This window comes from Theropithecus gelada, chromosome 12, assembly GCF_003255815.1.
Source record: "Theropithecus gelada isolate Dixy chromosome 12, Tgel_1.0, whole genome shotgun sequence".
NCBI classification, from domain to species: domain Eukaryota; kingdom Metazoa; phylum Chordata; class Mammalia; order Primates; family Cercopithecidae; genus Theropithecus; species Theropithecus gelada.
In genome coordinates this window covers 92,552,412-92,569,937 of record NC_037680.1, presented here as the reverse complement: position 1 = coordinate 92,569,937, position 17,526 = coordinate 92,552,412, and the positions used below count along the sequence as shown (strand labels likewise).

General features: G+C 39.0%; 1 protein-coding gene across 2 annotated transcripts in view; it reads left to right on the top strand.

Moving 5' to 3' along the window:
* Nucleotides 1-9,512, top strand: part of MREG (melanoregulin) — a 72,488-nt gene extending 62,976 nt beyond the window's left edge. Inside the window, exons 3-6 of one of the 2 annotated variants that reach the window (XM_025403902.1) lie at nt 6,446-6,536; nt 7,841-8,001; nt 8,477-8,481; nt 8,572-9,512. In XM_025403902.1, coding sequence (XP_025259687.1) covers nt 6,446-6,536; nt 7,841-8,001; nt 8,477-8,481; nt 8,572-8,824 — 510 coding nt within the window. In that variant the 3' untranslated portion in view covers nt 8,825-9,512. Of the gene's footprint in view, nt 1-6,445; nt 6,537-7,840; nt 8,005-8,476; nt 8,482-8,571 lie in introns of both variants that reach the window. The other variant, XM_025403903.1, reaches the window with a different exon arrangement.
* The last annotated feature ends 8,014 nt before the right edge of the window (nt 9,513-17,526 follow it).

Here is a 17,526-nt window from a genome sequence, read left to right as displayed (position 1 = left end):
CATATCACATTATGCAGGAGAGAGAAAACACCATTCCTGATTGCTCCAGAAGCTTCATGGATTTCACTGCCTCTCTTTTGGCTTGAGTTGGGTTATGTGCCCATCCCTGAACCAATAGGTTATGCCAGTTGGCTTAGGTCATTGGATTGCAAACCTGGAATCCCTTCAAGGGATTCTGATGTCATTGGTCTGGGAAGTGAATCCCATCCATGGCTATTTTAAAACACTCCTTGGATGATTCAGCCAAATGAGTTTATTGGCATAAGCCAATCAGTGTCTGCTCTGATAGCTAAGACTATAACTGTTCTGCAAGGGAAAGTCTGGGTGTACTTAATAGATTGACGGGAGAAGGGGATAACAGATGTTGGCAAAGAAAACATCATATTACTTGTGGCAAACATATTAGCTGCCCTGGTGTTCATGCCCTTTATTTCTTCCTTGCCATCAGAACCCAGTTTTTGTTTGGGGCAGCAAGATGCCAACCTTAGGTGATGAATTGTGGTTGTCCAAAGTGCTATTGATAATCTGCTTCCTCACTTTTCCAGCCTCCCGTGCAATGAGATAGGGGGGAGAGAGAGAGAGAGGAAGAGAGAGAAAGAGAGAGAGTGCACATGTGCACAGAGGAAAAGCTAAGTTACTCTTTGTTCATAGAGGGAGTGCAAGGAAGTTTAAAGTTAACACATGAGAAAATTGGAAGTATAAGCCTATTCTTGGAGTTATGGAAGTAGCTATCAGAAAAAGAAGAAGAAATGTTGAACAGTAGCTCTCTCTGAGGAATTAGACTGGAAGAAGAGGATTAAATGAAAAATGAAAACCTTTAGTTTTCATTTTGTATCTTTCTGTTCTCTTTGTTATTTTATTTCTATGTGATTATATTATTTTTATAATTAAAAATGAATTGATCTCTTTTGAAGATATTCCTAAGAGTTTAAGGTGATTTAAAATGTATATGTTATTGTTAGAGTATATTTCTTTAAGTGTGTAAGTCACCTTTTTATAAGAAATAAAAAGTACTTTTAAACTATCCCATTTATCTACAATCAATAATATAGATGAGAATCAAATGTTGTGTTTTAAAATATTTAATTGACAAGTGAAAATTATATATATTCAAGATATACAACATGATGCTTTGATATGCATATACATTGTGTGGTGATTGCCACAGTCAAATTAATTAACATATCCATTACCACTCATAACTACCATCAGTGTGTGTGCCCACGTGTGTGCATGCAGTAAGGACACTTAAAATCATCTTGAATTCCAAGTAAACGATATAGTATCATTAACTATAGTCACCATATATACACCATGGGGATGTATATCTGTATCCCCATGTTCATTGCAGCATGATTCACAATAGCCAAGGTATGGAAACAACTTAAGTGTTTCTGGATGAATGAATGGATAAAGATAATTTATTAAATATATTGCAATGGAATACTATTCAGCCTTAACAAAGAAGGAAATCCTGCCACTTGTGACAACATGGATGGACCTAGATGTCATTGTGCTATGTGAAATAAGCCAAGCGCCGAAAGACAATTACTGCATGATCTCACTTATATGTGGAACCTAAAAAATCAAACCCATAGAAACATAGAACAGTCATTGCCGGGGAATAAAGGGTGGGGGAAATGGGAAGATGCTGGTCAAAGAATCAAATGTTGTTTTAGTTTTATGCATGAGAAAGTGATCTGAGGAGCTTAAATCAGGACTCAAGGTCAAGGTCAGCTCCTGGGGATTGAAAGCTGGAGGAGAATTAGCCATTGATGGTGGCAGGACATTGAGTTTTTTCTGCCTTTCATCTTGTTGCCTCAACCTTCTTATCTAGCAACCCTAATCTGATTTGGCCAACAACTGATGAGGAAAAAACCCCCAAGAATTCAGCTATAAACATCTTCAGTTATTGATTTTCAATTATGTTTTTCAGTTTGACTTGTTCTCAGGTATCTTATGAAATTAGCTCAGTATGTTTTCTTTTGCTACACCTTTGCTAATTTACCCATTGTTAAAGTTCAGGGCCACGGCATCACATTGACCAGAATATATTATTTCAGAAATTAAGGAGAAACAACTAATATTATTTTAGAAAATAAGACTTTAGCTTTTGATGTCTGGTAGAATTGCATTGAAGTCACTTGGGAAGAATATGTAATTGACCTTTAACTGTTATTTTCAAATTACTTGTTTCAAACTTAAAAAAATAAATCATTACTATTTAAAAATTGGAAAGGGACATCAGAAGACTTGCTCTCATGCCAGGGAGTAGGGGAGTTAGTTTCTTTAGTTGTGGAGCGACGTAACTGGATAAAATTTTTTACATCACTATTTTTCATTTGCTACATTTCGATCTGTATTAGCTTGTTCTCACACTGCTATAAAGAACGACCTGAGACTGGGTAATTTATGAAGAAAAGAGGTTTAACTGACTCACAGTTCCACAGGCTATACAGGAAGCATGGCTGGGAGGCCTCAGGAAACTTACACTCATGGCAGAAGGGTGAAGGGGAAGCAAGCACCTTCTTCACACGGTGGCAGGAGAGAGAGAGAGAGAGAGAGAGAGAGAGAGAAGTGGGAAGCACTACACGCTTTCAAACAACCATATCTTGTGAAAACTCTATCACGAGACAGACAGCACCAAGGGGATGGTGCTAAACCATTAGAAACCATCTCCATGGTCCAGTCATTTCCCACCAGGCCCTTCCTTCAACACATGGGGATTACAATTCAACATGAGATTTGGGTGGGGACACAGAGCCAAACCATATCAAGATCCAATTCTTTGGAGTCACATGTTTAAGAGGAATCCAGATTCTCCTCTTACCAATTATTTAATCAAGTGCCTATTCTTAGTTAAAACCCTACCAATGCTAGTTGTTTTAGAGGTTTAAATTTTGCATAAAATTTCCAGATACTTTCATGTATGATTATTCATGACTATTCTGTCAAAAGAAGACAGTAATAATATGGAAGTATGACATCCATATTTTCATTCCACTAATTTTAACAAGCACCTGTCATGTGCAAACTGTCCCCAAACCATGGTAGGGGAAGGTGGGATCCAAAGATGCATCAACTATGGATTCATCCTTAGCAGATCTTTAATCTCATATTGATTACTAGTTATGTGTTGCTTCCCCCTAAAATGTTTTATCAGAATAACAGGCACTGAAACTGAATGAATTCATGTAACATTCATTGTGGATATTTAGGAATAGCAAAATGACTAATAGGTGGACAGCAAGAAGGGAAGGATGTTTTAGAAGTCCAAAGCCTGGATGATCCAATGATGAATGGGTCTCTGAAAAACGGAGATTTGGCTGCACTTAGAACAAGGCCTACAAGGCCTAAGACATCAGCCTATGGAGCTAAAAGAAAAATTGATAGAGACCTCTAATTGCAAGTTGGCGAAGCCACCTAGTGGTTCGTTTCACAAGTTAAAGTTGTGTGAACATATGAGGCAACTCATCCGTGGATTGAGTGGGTCTCTAATCAAGTGTGATTAAGAATCTGGTCACTTTTCATGAATTCCAGAAAGCAGGGTCATTTTCATTGAGAATAAGCACAGTGTAACTCCTCCTAATATTTCATTTATTTTACTGCCATCTTTTTATCTAAAAGGAGGTAAGGCAACTTACATGAAAGTATAGTGAGATAAGATAAACTAGAATAAGACAGGAAAGAAAGAGGAAAATATGAATAAAGACATAAAAAGTAGCCAGAAATTGAAGTAATTCAAAAATGCTTGTGAAATCCTATATATATATATTTTTCATGAAAGGACTTGAAATTTTCAGGCACAAATGGAAACAGATCAGTTATAAAATTTACAGCATCCAGAAAGATGAAATAATTTTTAGGAAAGATAAAACCATCTGATACTTAGAGCAGATAAATTTTTCTTCTGGAGGTCCTCACAAACTGCATACTGCATAATGTAATGTATCATGTCCTCCATGCTCATAGTAGAAATAATTCTGAGTCCTGGAGGATTTTTTTTTTTTTTTTTTTTTGAGACAGAGTTTTGCTCTGTTTTCCAGGCTGGAGTGCAGTGGCACGATCTCAGCTCACTGCAACCTCTGCCTCCCAGGTTCAAGCAATTCTCCTGCCTCAGCCTCCCGAGTAGCTGGGACCACAGGCACACACCACCACGCCCGGCAAATTTTTTGTATTTTTAGTAGAGGCGGGGTTTCACCATGTTGACCAGGCTGGTCTTGAACTCCTGACCTCAAGTGATCCGTCCGCCTCAGCCTCCCAAAGTGCTGGAATTATAGGTGTGAGTCACCACACCTGGCCCTCTGATTTTTTTTTTTTCTTTTTTAAGACAGAGTCTCACTCTCGCCCAGGCTGAAGTGCAGTGGTGTGATCTCGGCTCACTGCAACCTCTGCCTCCTGAGTTGAAGCGATTCTCCTGCCTTGGCCTCCTGAGTAGCTAGGATTACAGGTGTGCGCCACCACCTCCAGCTAATTTTTGTATCATTATTATTATTATTATTATTATTATTATTATTATTATTTTTAGTAAAGACAGGGTTTTGCCATGTTTGCCAGGCTAGTATGGAACTCCTGACCTCAAGTGATCTGCTAACCTCCGTGTCCCAAAGTGCTGGGATTAAAGGTGTGAGCCAGTGGGCCTGACCTAGGATTGTTTCTTAATTGTGCTACACTGATTTGGAGGAGCATGTGGACCAACCTCCATTTTAAGGGCTTGCATTAACTCATCTGATCCTCACAATAAGCCAATGAGGTAGGTAGTTTTATTATCCCCATATTGCAGATGAAGCAACTGAGGAACAGTGAGGTTAAGAACTTCTCTGAAGTCAGGCTGTCAGTAAATAACAGAGCTGGGATTCAAACCCAGACACTCAGGCTCAGCACCCACAGTATTTTCCAATATGCTATACTGAGTGGCCAAGTAAGTATAATAAGGCCCATCCAATGAAGACAGCAGTACTTGAGTTTTTTCCCCTACAACTTACATAGTCTGTGGGGGATGAGATAGGTATGTTTTAACATGATGCTAAAGATATGGCCAGGGTTGCATATTTCTTATATGACTTAGTTAACTTTGCCCTCTTCCAAGGTCACAGACTTTGTCTCTGACCCCAATCACCATGCACACGTGCACATGCACATTCAACATGCCTTTGGTAAAATACAAGAGGACTGGGTGAAAGTGTTCAAATTTGCCACTTCCTGACTTCTAGAAAATAGCTGAAAGCCCATGGCCTGCTGATGGCACATCCGCAGATTCAAGATCTAAAATGCAGTCATAACAAAACACAGTTTGTTTTGCTACCTTTTTTTTTTTCAAAGTGATATCTATAAACATTTGGAAATGGCAGCTAAATTGGGTTTTCTTAACCAGTCATGAGTTGATTAGCAATCAACAAGGCAAGCCTTGAATAGAACTTAGTAGAGAAATAATGGCATCATTGAAACATTTTCAGTTAGAGGAGTCAAAATATCATATAACTTGAGTCCTAAATTGAGCATTTAGAATGATGTTCTTTTGGTCTGTGCATTAGGATAGCTGTGTGGTTAATGTCTTTGCTAAGAAACAGTAAAAGGTATACTCTATAAAATGACTGCTCCGTAGTGACAAGGCTCGTTAAAAACAAATTTCTTTGACATTTTAAAGGCACACTTAGCTCAATAAAGATCCTAATGCTCCTAAAAGATTCAAGTTCTATATTGGAACAACATGATGGCATCCTATACATAGGACTGATAAAGAACTTTAATCAGTTGATAAAGTTGAATTTGTGACAGATTCATGCTATCAAAGGAATATAAGTAAAAAAGAATGTTGCTGAGATATAGTGAAGGAAACATTGCCCAGGAATCAAGAAACTTGGGATTTTCAGGTCTACTTTATTCTGACTACAAAAGGAGACATAGATTTTTGTGTGTGTCAGTTTCTTATGAACTTTGGAGCCAGACTTGGGTTCAAATATCTATTCTGATACCTATTAGCTGATGACATTGGATTAGCCAATGAAGCTCTTTGGGCCTCAGTTACTGCATCTATAAAATGGCTTTAATAATATATAGATTTTATTAGGTGCTCACTGTGTGCAGATATTGTGCTTTCTGTATGCCATCAGTCTTTATAACATTCTTAAATGGAATATTTATCATTGTTAACTCCACTTTACAAGTGAGATCACTAAGTTGAGAGACTATGTAATGTGAAGAGTTTCAGTAAGATAGTTTATGCAAGGTGCCAAATCACCTGGTGCAGAGCAGATTCTCCAGCAGTGGAAGCTGATACTATTCCTATCAACTTTATCTCATCCGTCTCCTTCTCTTCTTTTAGGCATGCTTTGAAGATTAATAAAAGAGAAGAGCCATGTGTTTAAGCAACATAAGGTTTGGGAATGAGATAGAGGTTTAAGCCAAGGGGTATAAACAAAACTAAACTTTTATTTTCCTACAGGAGTGGCAGAAACTCAACTATGATATCCATACCCTGCGGCAGGTTCGAAGGGAAGTAAGAAACAGATGGAAGCGCATCTTAGAAGATTTAGGTAAGTCTGAAAGAGATTGTGAAATGGTAAAAATAACTAGTTGTGATCATTATTCTTCAATTTCTCCACCATAGTTTTTATAAAAGGAATGTCAATAATTGACTGATTAAGGCTACTGTGTACTAATTATTTTCCCAATCTTGCTCTTATATCCTCAAGCATAAATGCCTGATGTTTCTGTTGTCACCAGTCCATGTCTTCTGGATACACTCTGCCATGTGTTACGCCATCTGTCCCTAGTATAGGGTACACAGGCCAGTGCAGTCATATAGGCACTACCATTTATTTATTTATTTTTGGCATTGTACATTAATTTAATTAGATGTGGGTGTTGACCAATTAGTCATAGCTTTGTAAGATGAAGCAGGTTGGGAGAAATACTGTTTGCAAGACAGACAGCAAAACTCAGTGTAGAATTTCAGAAGAAGTATGGAAGAAAAGCTTTGTCAAGGTTGGCAAAAATACTTGTGACTTTAGGTTGGATATGTGCCCTCATCACTAATGGTTAATGATAATGATTTTTCTTAGTTGTCCCAGGATTGTGATGTAATAAATGTGACCCCCACATTATAAAATAATCCTACTTCAGTGTTTAAAAAGTGAATTGATCAGTTCTGAAGTCCTTGATCCTTTTGCTTTGAAAGAGAACATGACATCTTGGCATCATCACTTTTCAAGCATGGGGTGCCATGTGACCAGTCTCTGTTGCTTTGGTTGGCATGCAGTGGGATGGGATGGGACCTCTGCCCTCTTTGCACATCCAGTATTGTTGTGAGCTAATAGCCATTTTTTTTTTTAAAAACAATGTAAGTTACTCCAAGTAGGTTTAAGTCTTTGAGTTCTTTATACTTTTGGGTAAGTGGTTTTTACCAGCTAATCATATTACCCTGAGGAAGGAAATCTAGGTTTGGAGAAGCACAGCCTGGAGGGAACCACTTTGCAGGCTGGGAGGCAGGTAGGAATTCTGGGGACAGGGGAGAAGGTAAAACAGTAGGGAGGACAGGAAAGAGGGCTTCAAACCAGAAACAAGGTGGCAAGCAGCTGGTGGATGAGTATCTGAGGCTCTGAGGGAAAAGTTAACAAAGAGAAAAAAAAATACCAAAAGAGTTGTAATTAAATATCCAGGCAATCACAGAGATCTGGGAGGCAGCACATGGAATGGTGCCTTTGGCTTCAGTTTTCGGATGCTTTATACTTGTACAGAATCCACATGGGTCTGCTTGTAATCTCCTGTGGGGACCGTATTGCGGGACCCTTGTTAACTTGGGACTACTATACATGAGTGGTACATTTTTCTACCTTAGGTTTTCAAAAGGAAGCTGACTCTTTGTTGTCAGTGACTAAACTCAGCACCATCAGTGATTCGAAAAACACAAGGAAAGCTCGCGAGATGTTGTTAAAACTGGCTGAAGAAACCAATATTTTCCCAACAAGTTGGGAGCTCTCAGAGAGATATCTCTTTGTTGTGGTAAGTGGATGCTTTTTTTCATCTGCCCTAATTTTGCCTCAATTGTTTGCCTTTTAAAAACTATTCACTATCCTACTGATTCCAGCACCACCATCACTATCACATATGAGGTGGCAGATGCTGGCATTATATACTCTGATTCCCAGTGGCCCGCAGCATCAGAATCACCTAAAGAGCTTTAAAAGTTCGAATTTCCGTATCACACGTAGACCTACTGAGGCTTGGGTTCCAGCTCAAGAGTTTGTATTTTTTCAGTGGATTCTACTGTGTAGTCTGTTTTCTGAACCATTTGTAGGTCAAAGAGACGTGAGAAGTATTGTTTATATAACCTATAAGACTAAAAAATAATCTGAAAGGACGTTAAGGAGTGGGGAAATATTTCTTGGATAATGTAAGTAAAGGATTAAGGTGTGTCTCTACATTTGTTAGGAAAAAATTAATAAACGTCTTACTTGCTCATTGTCATTTCCAGGGTGGGTTTTGTTGTTGTTAGATTGATTTTTCCTATTGACATGTCTTGGTTCCTATCTTGCCAGCAGGTTTTTGGTTTGTTGTTTGTTTTTGCAGGACCGTCTCATTGCACTTGATGCTGCAGAAGAGTTCTTTAAGCTTGCTCGTCGAACTTACCCCAAGAAGCCTGGGGTTCCATGCCTGGCAGATGGCCAGAAAGAACTGCACTACCTTCCATTTCCAAGTCCCTAAAGGAGAGGCTCAGGGACAGAATGGGAATTCTTCCATGAGGACTCAGCAGTCAACCAAAGTTGGACAATTACATGTAGAAGAGAGTGAACAAATAGAGAGTTTGCTTAGTGAAAAATGATAATGAATTCTACATAAATGTGAAGTCTTTAATCTGAGGACCCTGCCCCATGAATTGTGCAGGGTGCACTGAAACGCCTTGGTGATCTCACATTTAGGAGGAAAGTTACAGAGTTGGTCAGATGGATAGTTCATAATGGGTGGTTCCATTCCAAGACCCCATTGCCCCAGCTTTGATTTTGGTTGTATCATAATCTCTGATCATGAATCCTACGTCATGACAGAGTGGACTATTTCAGTTCATAATATGATTAATAGAGAGAGCTGTCATTGAGTCCCAAAACAGACTACTAATTTTAAAATAATTATTATAAAATGTATGCTAACCCCAAAATAATACTAGACATGATGTGACCTCTCTGATTTGGTCACCTTGTAGAACCTTGGAGGTGTCAGGGCATCGCTTTGAGTATCAGTTATGATTATTCAGAAGTATAGATGTATCAGATGACAGACATGACAAGGAGTGGCTGGGCGTGGTGGCTCACGCCTGTAATCCAGCACATTGGGAGGCCAAGGTGGGTGGATCATGAGGTCAGGAGTTCGAGACCAGCCTGACCAACGTGATGAAACCCTGTCTCTACTAAAAATACAAAAATTAGCCAGGTGTGATGGCACGTGCTTTTAATCCCAGCTACCCAGGAGGCTGAGGCAGGAGAATCACTTGAACCTGGGTGGTGAGGTTACGGTGAGCCAAGATTGCACCATCGCACTCCAGCCTGGGTGACAGAGCGAGACTCCGTCTAAAAAAAAAAAAAAGGAAATGACAAGGAGTACTGCTCAGAAGGGAGACCCAAATGGAACTTCCTACAGCTGCATTTAAAGAGTTCTGTGTTCATGTGTGGTACATGCATTTTAAATTCCCAACATTATTGATATCTGGTTCTCTCATCTCTGTATATTGTCCTTTTCTATTCCAAAAGCCTTTGGCTTTTTTTTTTTTTTTTTTGACGGAGTCTTGCTCTGTCACCCAGGCTGGAGTGCAGTGGCGCAATCTCGGCTCACTGCAACCTCCGCCTTCGGGGTTCAAGTGATTCCTCTGCCTCAGCCTCTGGAGTAGCTGGGGCTACAACAGGCGTGTGCCACCACACCCGGCTCATTTGTTGTATTTTTAGTAGAGATGGGGTTTCACCATGTTAGCCAGGATGGTCTTGATCTCTGGACCTTGTTAGCCGCCTGCCCCAGCCTCCCAAAGTGCTGGGATTACAGGCGTGAGTCACCATGCCCGGCCATGCCCTTGGCATTTTATCTGGAATAGCATCTGTAAACTGAAATGTTTGACCTCTGTTTTCTTCTCTTGTCTTTCATCTGTTTCTGGTTCGTTGGCTGGCAGCTACACCTGTAGGGGGAACTCTCATGCAGACTTTTGCACATATGCAGAGAGTATTGCACTGAAGATCTTTGCTGGACCTTCTTCAGTTCAGAAGATAATTTTCAAAAGGGAGCAATGCTGCAAACGCAGGTTGCTTTTCTCTACAGATTGAGAAGTCCAGCTTCAAAAGTTACTTGCCACTTAAGCAAGGAACTTATCAAGAGATCATGGTTCATTTTACTGAAAAGACTTTAAGGATTTGTAAGTTTAATCCATAGATTGCTGAGAACAATGACAATATGTTTATTTTTACAGATTTTGCACTTCTGAATTCAGGTTAAAAACTAACTTGTATTTAGTCTGCTTAGAGGATTGTGACTTGAAAATTTTTGCATACCAATGAGCTTTTTGGTAGCATCCACAGTGTTTAAAATATTTCATAGGCAAGATCCGTATTCTCCATTTATTAATGCATTGCAGACCAATTTAACTGCTGTGTTTCAGGAAAATTCTTCCTAGTTTAATAAGTAAATTAAAAGTTTTATTTTTTATATTTAGTGCTTAATCTTTGTCTCATGTTATGTAAAATTAGCCTGCAGATATTTTCTCTCACTTCTGTAGGCTCTTGCAAGATAAACATTCAAACAGTGAAACAAACAATAAAATAAACAAATCTAAGGATGTTGTGTTGTTTTAATCTCTGTCTCAGAATTTGCATTTTGCCTTTCCGCCTTTTTTATGTCAAAATAGATGAGATTGTTTGCATCTATAGAGTATAAATTGTTACCACGGTATTTTGATAATGAATAAGGATGGGACTATCTCTGTGATTATTAAAATACATGGAATTATCCAGGAAATTTTCCTTACAAGGAATTAAAAGACTCCTGTATTTACTTTTCAGCTGGATGTGTATTATATTTCTGACATAAGAAGGGATAGATATTCTTTCCCATCATCCCTTTAAATTAAAGGGCAGAGAGGCTGAAACACTCATGGGTTTAAGGACCTCCCATCATCCGAAAGCTAGTCAAGAATTAGATGTGTGCTAAAGTCCACTGGCCATGGCAGTGCATGAGAGAGGCGCAGGGGTGCCTCAGGTGGCCGCTGGAGATGTCACAGTGTGCTTGGCAGGACCAGGAGCCACAGATGTGTGGGAGGCCAGAGAGTTTCCCACTTTTTGTCTCCCTGTCGACTACTTTAGTACTCATTTTTTATTTTCTTACTTTAGTACTTCTTAAAGGCTCATCTGTGTATGGAGGTTGATTTTGGGTGGTAGATGGATTGAAGTTTTTATATTAATATTTATTTTAATATGCACCAGGGGAAAAACCCTATAACTAGTAGATCAAACACCTGGTTTTACAGTTCATGGATGTATTGCACAGAATATTATTTATGCTTTCTTAAGGGCAAAGGGCCACCCAGGAAGGCACAGAGGACACATGTACTAAAGGGATAAGGAATGCATTGGTCAGAGGGCAGCAGCATCCCTGAGAAGCTCAGTGGCAGTTCTGAAGGCCAGATGCTGTTACAGAAGTGAGCTCACTGACAGCAATGGACATGGAAGAACAGAGGCCCAATGGCAGTGAGTCACTATCAGAAGACAAATGGATACAATTATCACAATGAGTGGCCAAGTTGAAGGATTCCTGCAGAGAGCTTTGGAGACAATTAATGGAACATGGCATCTTTAGGAGCAAAATAGGTATAAAATGAGTATTGCTCAAATGATACCTTCAAAAGACCTCAAGGATGGGTGATCAGGAGATAGGGCACAGCCTCCTTAATAAAAGGTTGTAATCTTTTGCCAAATTTTCAGACTTTTGTTATTTTCCAAATGCAGAAACTGCTGATCGAAGGAAAGTCTAGGTCTCCAAGAAGGTCTTTGTAAAACCACTGCAAGTGTGTATAGCAATGATGTCCCTATGGTTATTTACTTGGATAACTGTACACTGGGGAAGGGGAGTACATGAATAATCTGAGGGTGCTGAGACACAAGGTCCAAGCTGACATTGATACTTCAGGACCAGAGTATCACTAGAGTCCACCTTTTGGAGCCAGGGGCATATGGGATTCAGATAATACAAGGAGTTCTTTTCCATGTATTACTTAGCACTAGGTCCACTGAATTCATGGCTCTACCCAATGGTAGGGTCCCTGTCGATACTACTTTCAGCATAAATGATCATTTCCCTACTTAGACTCCCTGTCATCTCCTTACTTTCAGAATAAATAATCAGACTGAACATACTTGGGAGTTGACAGAACCGCCATTCCTTTCTTGGTGTGTGTGTTAGAATTGTCTTAAACGGAAAGCCATGTGGAAGCCTCTGAAACTGCCCCACCTCCTGGCCAAGACAGTAAACCAAAATTGATATTCCATCCCATGTGAAGGCAGAGGTTAGTGCTACCCTTTAAGACCTAAAGCGTGTGTGAGAATGTTGAGCCTTATCATAATTCCATTTAATTCACCACTCTGACCTCTATAAAAACTAGACACTGGAGGATGAAAGTGGACTATTAAAAACTCAGCCAAGTAGTAACCCTAACTGCAGCATCTGTACCAGATGTGAAACCTTGGCTAGAATAGATTAAGACAATGTCAGCTACATGGTTTGTGGTCACTGATCTGTCAAATGTGTTCTTTCTCTACCCATCAGAATGGTAGGTCAAATGTATTCCCTTGAGATAGAAAATATTTATGATGGACACACACACACACACACACACACATACTCTCTTACATTGCTCCAGAGTTCCCTATTAGGTTGGCTGAGGCTTTTGTTAAATCTCTCCCTTTCTCCAAGCCTGTCTTCCTTCTCTCCTCCACAGGAATTTGCTAATAGACTTCTTTCATGCCAATCTCCATCTCAAAATAATTTCCCTCAGGGAACCCAACTGTGACAGTATCTCAGTTGCCAATACAATCACTACCACATATTTTCCAATGTGATGGTTTTTTCAAGACCATCATCAAGTATCCTTTCTTTAGTGAAGACATTAAATGTAAGTTTCCCTAGGTGTTATCTGACTAATGGCAGTAACTTTTGGAAGAGAAACCAATTTATCTGACTACTTTCCAATGCCCAGAGAGGGATCATGGCACAACCCTGGCTTCCTTTCCATTGAATTAATGTATTTATTCATTTCCTCGGATCACTTTCTATTACTAATATCACAAGAAATATTTTGCAGTGAAGAGAGTATACTCTCGTAACTTCTAAATCACAACCACCTACAGGATGAAAATAGCCACTTTGAACTTGCTATTTACAATGTTTCAGCAAGTGTTATTAACTTCTAGAATATTCTTCCATCTTCTGTTTTGACACACTATGGATGGGCATTTCGGTATCCAGTTTTCAAGTCACTTAACCTATGGGTTTAGAACACTGGGTTGTGGAGAACTAAGTCAGGCAACCAGATTTTAGCTTGAGTCTCATTGTTTGATCACTTATTAGCTATAGGAGATTTATTTGATATTGTTTCTCACCTATGTTCTAAGTATGTAAAGATAATCAATTTGGAGAGAATAGAATTAGAAATACAAAAATAAAATTATGACATAATAGCTAGAAGAAGCTTAAGCCTATAGATCATCACTTTTTAAAAAACCAACATCGGGTTTACTCATTCTGCCTCAGCCTCCCGAGTAACTAGGACTACAGGCGCCTGCCACCACGCCCAGCTAATTTTTTTTTTTTTTTTTTTTCCAGTAGAGACGGGGTTTCACCGTGCTAGCCAGGATGGTCTCGATCTCCTGACCTTGTGAATCACCCGCCTTAGCTTCCCAAATTGCTGGGATTACAGGCGTGAGCCACTGCACCCGGCGAACATCTGTAGTTTTTATGCAACAATTTATTTTAAACATTTTTGACATAAGTAGTGTGAAATATGCATATGTGTAACTGAACTTTATCATATATTTTAGAGACATATAGTTAGCATTTGAAGTATCCTAATCAGGAATCCACTTTCTAAAGATGGTTCCTTAATCATTTCAATTATCTTCATCAAAATTTGTATCCAAAAGTTTTTTAAGCTGTGTAAAGGATACTAGGAATACTTTTCTGTCTGGTTTCCGTCACCTTTTCTAGGAAGAAGATACTAAAAATCTGTCAAACCCAGCGGTACTCAAGGCCTAGAGCTCTATTTGTTTTTTATCTGTCTAGTTCACACACCTAACAATATGTTGTCGGATCTTATTATTGGAATATTGTTGTGTCTGCCAAAGAATGAAACTTTGCTCCCGTTTCATTGAAACTTTTATTTCAATCGTTGTGCCTGAGAACAGAAAGGAGGACTTATTTGGGATTACAGGAAGCAAAGGTAGAATTTCTGAACAATAAGAGTTGTACATTTAGAAGAATTTGGGCCAACACTTGCTTTCATGGTAACATGCCACCTGGTTATAAGATTATGGGGAAAGAAATATATGGTCTTCACTTTCTTTTTTGTTGTTGTTGCTGGAGATGACTGGTATTTACTAAAAGACTGGATATTTACTGACAGGTCACATTGGCTCAGGTTTCTAATATCTAATTTCTAACCCATTTTCCAAACAAAAGATTAGTGCAGAAAATTAAAAAAAAAAAAGAAAAATCAACTGTAATATCAGAACTGTAAGACAACCAAGCATTCATAGCAATTTGGGATATTTCATTCTTTTTTATGTGCATATTTAAAATTTATATGTATAATAATTATTTTTTTTGAGATGGAGTCTCCCTCTGTCGCCAAGGGTGGAGTGCAGTGGCACAATCTCGGCTCACTGCAACCTCTGCCTCCCGGGTTCAAGCAATTCTCCTTCCTCAGCCTCCCAAGTAGCTGGGATTACAGGCACCTGTAACCACACCTGGCTAATTTTTGTATTTTCAGTAGAGACGGGGTTTCACCATGTTGGCCAGGCTGGTCTCAAACTCCTGACCTCAGGTGATCCGTCCACCTCAGCCTTCCAAAGTGCTGGGCTTACAGGTGTGAGCCACTGTGCGTGGCCTATATGTATAATTTTAAAATTTAGGTCAGGGATTGTGAACTCCAATGCTTCCAAGAGTCATTGGATTGGGACTGTGGATCAAAGGGGGTTATATGTTTTTTGTCCTAAAGGGAATGGTTATTACTTAGCTGCAAATAATTGTCATGTACAAGGGCTCAGTTTTGCCAGTTATTCTGATTTTTTGAGTAGAGTCAAACAAACATATTTTTGTGTAAATTTTCTCAGTATGAAAATGTTCACTAAATTAAAATTTTAAAAACATTGTATAAGCCAAAGATATATATATATATGATCTGATAGTTTACCACATTTCTCAAGTCATAAACATTTTATGTTACTAAATAGCCTCTGAGAACATCATTTTTACAAAGCTATATAATATTTGAGTAGATGCAACAAAGTTTACAATCTTTCATCTATTTTTGGACTTTTAGAGGCTGTTCCCAATTTTTCTCTGCAGTGAACATCTTCATGCATATTGCTTTGTCCTCTGTTCTTAGTGAAATTGCAGAATCAAAGGTCATGAATATATAAATCATTCTTTATGCTTATCATCACATATTTTCCAAAAGACCTGTACAAATTTATGCTATCACTTACCAGTGATGTATGAGAATATAGTTTCACTATATCTTTGTCATCACTGAAATATACACTAGTAAAAAAAATTGGTAAGGAAAAAAATTGGTACCTCCTTGTTGATTTAATTTGCATGTTTATTAGTTAGGTTGAACATTATTCCATACGCTTGTTCACCATTTTTATTTCTTTTGTGACTTGTCTATTTGTTTTCATTGTCCCTTGTCTGTGGGGAAGAAACTCTACTTTGAAATTTTAACAATGTCAATCTATGCAGCAGCCAGGTATAAATAAACATCAACACCTGCTTCATGTTTAAAACATCTGTTTTATGGGGCTTTTCTGTTCTCTACTACTTGTCAGCTTTTATCCTTGGGTCTCTGTCTCACATGGCAGCATTCGTAATAGAGGCAAAATGGATTGAAAGGCATCTTTGAACGCCTTTGATACTGGCTGAGTTCATGTTGTGGGATATCATTCTCAAGGACTAAGACGAATCAAGTTTTACATTTACCTTTTATTATTAGTTTCTGAATTATGTTCTAAATTATTTCGAGTTTACAAGTTTTAACGCTGTGATACTGGGTGCAAGACTAACTCTTGGCTTTGAGATTCCATAGTGAAAACTCCAGAGCTCAAATGGATCTTACAAGTCGTCTATTCCGAACTGATCATTTTGCTAATGTGGGTTCAGGTCACTGCTCCGAAGCCACAAAGCTGGTAAGTAACTGCAACATGGTCTACTACCTGTGACTCTGATCTCAAGTTTAATTGTCTTTCCTCTTCATCATGTTCTGTTTGCATGTTACCGCTACATTTTGCAATATAATTTGGTCCTGATATATCTTAATTCAAGTATGGAATGGCAGCATTTTCGTTATATTCATGTCAGAAATCTGTTACAGAGGAGTAGTTACTTAACTCTTTCAAGCCTGATGAAAAATTTCCGGAACCATGGAAAACTTTTATAAATATTGGTTTTGTTACTCTTCTTTTTTTTTTGTTTTTTGATACGGAGTCTCGCTCTGCTGCCCAGGCTGGAGTGCAGTGATGCGATCTTGGCTCACTGCAAGCTCCACCTCCTGGGTTCGCACCATTCTCCTGCCTCAGCCTCCCGAGTAGCTGGGACTACAGGCGCCCTCCACTGCGCCCGGCTAGTTTTTTTTTTTTCAGTAGAGACGGGGTTTCACCATGTTATCCAGGATGGTCTTGATCTCCTGGCCTCGTGATCTGCCCACCTCGGCCTCCCAAAGTGCTGGGATTACAGGCGTGAGCCATTGCACCTGGCCGGTTTTGTTACTCTTTGAGAGATACAGTGGTGAACCAAGATGCAGGACAAATTAACCATCAAATGTTTTACTTTGTTAATGGCAGAGTGCAAAAATGCAGTTTAGATATCTTATTAGAGGTAATTTTATTAGCATCATTACTGCAAGAGGCTCAAATCCAATTATGGGGCAAAAATTGAACTGATGATTTCTATTCAGAGGCATTTGATGGCAATAAAATACACGAGATAAAGGCAATGGCTGCTATGTTCTAGAAGCTAAGTGTCTACTCTTTAGTATCCTGAACTTCGTCTCTGTTGAAGCTTCTGAACCTTTCTTTTGGGCAGGTGAGCAGGTGGCTGCAAGGGTCTTGCCTTGTAAGTGTAGTAGGAGTTCCAGCTAAGCGTACATTAGTTTTCAAAACTGGGGGTCTTGTTGGATATGTAGGTGCCTGCATCCCACTCAGGATAATCTAATTCTGAAGGACTAGCATGAGGCCTGAAAATAGGGTTTTTTTTTTTTTTTTGCAAAGATTGTACAGAAAG